We start from the raw sequence: 6,729 nt of genomic DNA, 5'->3' as shown, positions 1-6,729 counted from the left end.
CAAAAAATGCGCATGGCATCTATTTTTGAGCAAAACTTTATCCACTTCTATTTGAATGAATATTCCAACCTCATGATGGCATGAACCAAATTTTCTCTATCAAAAAATTTTCTCCGCTTGAATAAACCCCAGTCAGCCAGCTTGTCATTCTAATTTGCCTCATTTCTTCCCTCCTAACCCCACCTTCCCTTGGCAATAATTCCTCCGTTTTCAGGTCGCTAAACATGCCACGTCATCATCATTATCGAAAAAATCAACCAATCAAAAAATCGATACCATGGAAACGAGTAGTTTTTTAAAAATTCTTTAATAAGTGCCTTTCTTTTTCAATTTACTTTATTTCTGTTCTTCATTTTGATCCATTAAATTGTTTTGAATTGCCACCCCCGCTTAATTTCTCTGATTTAAAAACAAAAACGCTTTACATGTAGTAGTACCCTAGCTTACTAGTGCCTCCTCTTTTTAATTAATTTTGAAAATTTTTGGTTTGAAAAAAATTTCTTCAATAAGAATCCGAATTTTTCGATAGATTGCTGCCCTATTGAAAATTCGCCTGACTTTGAAAATTCTAAGAAATTGCTGCCTTTTAGGATTTTCTCTATGTATTGAGATTTTTTTTGGAAATTCTAGAAAACTCACTGCTGCCCCCGTTTTCTGGTTTTTTCTCTTTCATCCAATTTTTTTCCTTTTAAGAACACATTTTTGTATATAAGGCTTTGGTACTTTTTTTTCATGATATCTACTTCTAGTCAGCTTCAAAACTGCCCAAACCCCTGTCTTTTTTTTTGGTAATTTCTCTTTAATTTTATTTTTTGTGCTCAACGGATGAAAATGAATGTTACACTTTTTCGGAATTTTGAATAAACTTTTTTGAGCTTTAAAATTTTTTAATTTTTCAGAAATTTAAGGATAGTTTGAAACGCTGAAATTTCAAAAAATATGTTTAAAAGCAGAGGTGGAATACATAAAATTCCAGAAAAATATAATTTTTAGAAAATCTCGAAAAATGTATTTCTCCAGAAAAAAAAATCAAAGTCTGATAATACTTGGGATTTGATTCGTAGAACTAGATTTCAGATCGATTCCAAAAATCAAGAAAAATCGATTTCTGAGTGCTGGCAGACAAAGGATCACAGCAAGTGGATCGAAAAGTGAAAACGTGGAAACAGCAACAGAAGCGACCCAGTTGAAATGGCTGGAAATTTGATAATGTTAAGAATTTCAGAAATTCGGAAATTCAGAAAATTAGCAGGAATTCTGAAATTTGGAATATATGAACTTCTGAGGTTCTGAGATCCCTAAAATTCTAGATCACTAAAGACCTAGATCCCTAGATTACAAGATGTCTACATGTTTAAATTGTGAGATTCCTAGGTTCTCAGATTCTGAATATCTCAAATTTTTAGATTCCTAGCTTTCTAGTTTTCTAGATTGCCAGATGTCTAGATGCCTAGATTATGAGATCCTGAAGACTTGAAATTTGTAAATTCTTCTTAATTTTGGAAGTTCTTAATTCTGGAAGTTCGGAAATTTGGAAAAACGGTAGTTCCAAAATTCAGAAATTTGTGATTTCAAAAGAAGACGGAAACTATAAAATTATATTTAAAAGTTTGAAGCGTCATGAAAATTCAGAAAAATTGTATGTTCTAGAAATTTCGATAATTTCAAATTTTCACCTCATAAAATCCACTCGAAACGCCGAACTGTACAGGGATACTGTACAAGGTGTAAAGCTGACACAAACCGGAATCGCAGTTTGTATAAAAAGGGCCCAAAAAAGACGTCGTTGAATTTGAAGGGTTTTATTGCTCATTGTGGAGAGGCCCTTGTTCAACCGGGACATTATTTTGTATCCCAAAATAAAGTATAAATTTATGGAATATGACGCGAGGAGAGTTTCACAAATAGTTCCAATCCAGGACCGATATACAAGGTCGTCGGAGACTTCCTGGAGTTTTAAAACATCTTTTTTTTGAAAGGTTTTTTTCACTCACCGAGAAAACCACCATTTTGATATTGACATCTTCAATATGAACGTTGTAATATTGCTCAAACTCAATTTTTACATAGTCTCTTAATTCTGGATCTGAGGTCATTAATGTGTCATTTACAATCATCCAAAGGGTCCAATGAATAAGAACCCAGTATACTGAAAGAATAAGACCATAAGGGTTGAAAAACTCTAAAATTATATAATTGTATCGAAGAGACATGAATCGATAAAGGAAATGAGCATTGAGGATTCCATAGGTTCCGGAGATGAACGCACAACGGGCAGCAACGAGGAAGTCGCCAATGCGAGATCTCTAGAATTTTAGAATCTATTAACCGGTGAATCAACGTATCCGAATTCCCTGATTTCAGAAACTCGAAATTATCAGTTAGAAGCAAGATGCTCTTTTGGACAAGAGTCTGGCAAATTATGGGCAAGTTGCCCGAGTAGAAAAAAAAACATACCTCTTCGAATGGTCCATCTGTTAGAAAGACTACTGTAGCGTAGCGGTATGTGTAAACGCACTGAAATTCGCTTTTGTTCTTATACATACATAGAGGTGAATGCCAACCGTGAGCTCAATTATCTCGGTCGCTATATGAGATAACATAAATTTGTCAACTGATAAAGTGTTTTTTATAATATCACAAACATTTTTTCTGTTTACAGATTTTTGATGTCTCTTACAGTAATTGAGATAATTGAGCTCAATTGTCGATTAACTCACAATCGGAGCGACTACATCCACTACCGATGACAACATGTTAAAAATTGCGAAAAAATAAAGAAGAAATCGATAATTGCCAAACGGGAAAGTGCTTTCCGTAGAGATAAGATACACAAAAAGGGGATTAGCGATGAAGGAAAGGATGAAAAAGATTTTGGGAATCAGAAAGTGCGCCCAGTTGATGAACATTCTGGAAAAAATGAAGTTTTTAGCAAACATGTTTCAAGCTTAATGTTTCACGGTTCTTGTGAAAGATAACAAAGGGTTTATCAGTGATAAAGTGTTTTTAAAGGAGACCAGACACCAAAAAAAAGCTTTCCTGATATTTTGCATAGAGAACCCCCATGAGGGGTTGAACTCATGACAGGCAGCAGGGGTACAGCGCTGCTACCGGCTGAGCTACGGGGGCGCGAAGGCGCCTGACGACGGATGGTCTACATAAGCGCGGCGCGATTTCGTCCCCCGAACTGTACCCCGAAATTTTTGCTGTCTCGCCTCCTTTAAATTATGGTATTCAAACGATTTTGAGTTCAACACTTTTGGTGTCTTTCAAAGAAATTGATATGAAATACCGAATATGCCGTTTGTAATCGAAAAAGTACCGAAAACGCAAAAATGAGCACTTAATTGGGAGTTGTGCTACTTTAAAATCTTTTATCTTTGTTTTCTTGGATTTGAACAGAAAAATTGTCGATTACAAAAATGAAAATCTATTTTTGTGAAGCATACTCCAAATTTTTCAGACAAATCGAAAAGCTTCGAATTGCTTTTTCAAGGGATCTAGTTTGACTATTTTCCACTTAAAATTAAACACAAAGACATATTTCTGTCCGGTACGGTAAAGATGTACATGAAATCACGATGTATGAAAATATAGAAAATATATTCTATGATTCTGAGAAATCAACAAAAAAACATGTCACATGTAGCGCTTGTCTAGCCACCATATTTCAGACAAAAGATCCCAGGAGAGAAATGATGCTTGCTTGTAATTGATAACAAACATAAAACACATTTATTTAGTCATAACTCTCTCTGAGCTACAGGGACCGCCCAAGAGATCCGAAACGGAAAACAGTGACGAAAGCATCAGGAAACACCCCTAGAAACACTATGAACTTGGTTAGAAGAGTTTGAATCCAAGTGAATATTTATTTTGGCAAATAATCTACGACGTAGGGCTGGTAGACACACGATTATAGCCAACGGATCCAGAAAGGGAAATGTGGAGACAGTGATGGAAGCCGTGATGTTGGAAAAGCTGGAAAATTGAAAACAGGACGTTTCCGAACCGAAGCCTATGGTTGCCATACCTCCCGAAATCAATCCGAAACGCTGATCCATACAAAGCCAAGGCGCATGGCATGAAGCTGACAAAAATCGGAATTGCGGTTTGAATAGATAACGCCCAAAACAAGCGCTTTTGCATTTGAATCGTTTTGGGGCTCATGTAACTGACTCCATCGGTCAAATACGACATGATCTGCAATCGCGATTTATTGACATACTAGGGATAGAAAAATTGGGTAATAAATGAGTTTGGTCCGGTATCCATTGGACTAATATCGATACGAAATTGGCCGCCTACTAGGGTAATGTTGGTCTTCTATGTATTTGACCGTGTGGGAGCCGCTATTGAACCGATACTTTACCGCTATCGGCAAGCTATTGGCTCACTATTGGCCCGCCGTTGGCCCGCTTTTGGCACGCTATTGAGCTGCTCTCACCCACCTTGCACCAAAGCGCAAAATACAAAACGATGGAATAAGAAGACACCACGGTTGCGAAAATATTTCCAAACCATGAGCGGTACATAACGTTTGGGGAGACTTCCTGAAATAACTTTTTTTCATTTTTTGAGTTTCTGCCAGTTCTTTGATGTTAACTCACCGAAAACACAGCAACCAAAATATTCAAATTTGTCATATTGGCGTTAAAAAAGTCTTCAAAAGATTGTCTCACATATTCCCTTGACTCTTCAACGGAACCCATTGCAAAATCTGTGGCGACTGCCCACATGACCCAGTGTAAAATCACTAGAAAGACTGCAGAAACTAAGCCCCATGGTTTGAAATAGTGGTTCACAAATTTGTCATATTTCAGAGATAGGAATCGATAAATGAAGTGAGCGTTCAGGATCCCATAGGTTCCGGAGATGAATGCACAACGGCACGCAACGAGGATTTCACTAATTCTGGATCTCTGAAAAACAAGTTGGTCAATATTTGGATTACTGTAACTCACCTCAGCGAATGGACCATCCACTGTGAACACCATTGTAGCATAGCGATGGGTGTGGACGCACTAGAAATCGATAATCGAGTTATTCATTGATCTTTGTGTTTTTCTCCTACAAGCACTCACAACTGGTACCAAAGTGTCGGCTAATGATGCAGTCATGTTGAAAACAGCAAAAAAGTACAAAAGATATTTGTAACTTCCGAGATGAAATGATTTCTCGGTATGAATGAGGTGCACAAATATTGGGTTGGCCAGGTAGGAAAGGATGAAGAAAATTTTGGGGATTAGAAAATGAGCCAAGTTGATGAACATTTTTGGGGGATCTGGAAAAGTGGAAATTTCGAGGAATTATGCTACTTGTGCACATCAAAACAGAAAAAAGTGGAATTAACATGTCAGAATGAATGGGATAAAAATTGAAGGGGATAAAAGCGAGGAGGAATGAATGGGAAGGGAATTTTACAGGAAAAAAGTCTGGATTTTTATTTGAATTTTATTTCCAAAAAATTTAGATGTCAGTTCTTTGTATGACTAAACAGATTGTGATATCGTTTTCTTTTGTTTTTATTACTCAAAAAACACGTGTCTGGGCTCACTGTCTAGGCAGGTCCCTTAAGCCGAAAACTCATGATGTTTTCATTGATTCATAATGATAATAACCGTAGACGATGTCGTTATTTATTGTGTTTTAGATCCTAGCTGTTCAGAAAACAAAGAAAACTTTAGGTCGATGCAATCGGAGCAATTTCCATTCCGAATTTTCCGAAAAGTCGACGACGTAGAGCTGGAAGTCATATGGTGATAGCCAATATTTGTCATATGATGATAGCACCTATTTAGTCATATGGTGATAGCACCTATTTGAATCTTCTCATCCTGAGTTGCACACATGAATATTGAAGTTGAATCATTACTAGTGGCGATAAATGGGTAATGTATGATTACTATAAACAACAATCCAAGTGGGTTGACAAAGGCACTCAACCACCAGACGAAACGTGAAGATAACGTTAAAAATGGGATGTTTTCGGCATGGATGTCTACCAAGGAGTGGAGTATTGGGAGCTGCCAGATATTGGTGTCACTTTTATGACCGATACCTATTTTTGTCAGGTGACATAACTTAGACTCCATGTGGATCTCCATTGGAGAGAAACACAAAGGTTTATTTTCAAAATCGAAATTCGCAATCTCATGCGGGAAGGAGAACGGAGACCGATCTCACTGGATACGGCTAAACGGTTCTGTCTTATCTACAGTATAATCCAACCCTTGTACTGTCTGACTACCTCCTATCCAGCCATTTCTACCGACATCATGATTGAAAAAAATTCACTTCACTTCGCATGATGTCAAAAATGGGTTGACCTGATTTTCAATGCGCTGTGACCGGAGTTCTGGAAGGAAGGCATCCACAATTTGGTGGGACGTTGGCAGATAGTCACTGTTAACAATGGTCATTATCTTCAATTTATCTGACATCGTTTTGACCTTTTTTTATATCGAATGAATATGACGCTAAAAATGGAAAGGACTTTCCGAACAACCTGATACAACAAATACTTATAATCTCCAAATTGGAAGGATTTCTCGGTATGAATGAGGTACACAAATATTTTGTTTGCCAGGTAGGAAAGAATGAAGAAAATTTTGGGTATTAGAAAATGAGCCAAGTTGATGAACATTTTTGGGGGATCCGGAGAAGTGGACATTTTGAGAAAGTTATGGTAAAGAGAAAGAGAAGAAATTTGATTTACTATTAGAACTG

At 37.0% G+C, this 6,729-nt stretch overlaps 3 protein-coding genes across 3 annotated transcripts; 1 reads left to right on the top strand and 2 right to left on the bottom strand.

The window, feature by feature from the left end:
* Nucleotides 1-224: 224 nt before the first annotated feature.
* CBG27341 lies at nt 225-299 on the top strand (the record flags this gene model as incomplete). The annotated part of the gene is made up of 1 exon (XM_045237112.1): nt 225-299. The coding sequence occupies one exon, from the start codon at nt 225-227 to the stop codon at nt 297-299; it is 75 nt and encodes a 24-aa protein (XP_045098539.1).
* Nucleotides 300-1,029: 730 nt separating this feature from the next.
* On the bottom strand, nt 1,030-2,909 carry CBG06317 (the record flags this gene model as incomplete). Its single annotated transcript, XM_002647231.1, has 5 exons — nt 1,030-1,195; nt 1,677-1,948; nt 1,995-2,306; nt 2,458-2,517; nt 2,721-2,909. The coding sequence occupies 5 exons, from the start codon at nt 2,907-2,909 to the stop codon at nt 1,030-1,032; spliced, it is 999 nt and encodes a 332-aa protein (XP_002647277.1).
* A 900-nt stretch (nt 2,910-3,809) lies between these two features.
* On the bottom strand, nt 3,810-5,273 carry CBG06316 (the record flags this gene model as incomplete). The annotated part of the gene is made up of 6 exons (XM_002647230.1): nt 3,810-3,983; nt 4,036-4,203; nt 4,452-4,553; nt 4,611-4,922; nt 4,965-5,024; nt 5,085-5,273. The coding sequence occupies 6 exons, from the start codon at nt 5,271-5,273 to the stop codon at nt 3,810-3,812; spliced, it is 1,005 nt and encodes a 334-aa protein (XP_002647276.1).
* Nucleotides 5,274-6,729: the final 1,456 nt, after the last annotated feature.

Source organism: Caenorhabditis briggsae (genome assembly GCF_000004555.2).
Source record: "Caenorhabditis briggsae complete genome, chrV, whole genome shotgun sequence".
Lineage (NCBI taxonomy): Eukaryota > Metazoa > Nematoda > Chromadorea > Rhabditida > Rhabditidae > Caenorhabditis > Caenorhabditis briggsae.
This window is presented reverse-complemented; position numbering and strand designations above follow the sequence as displayed.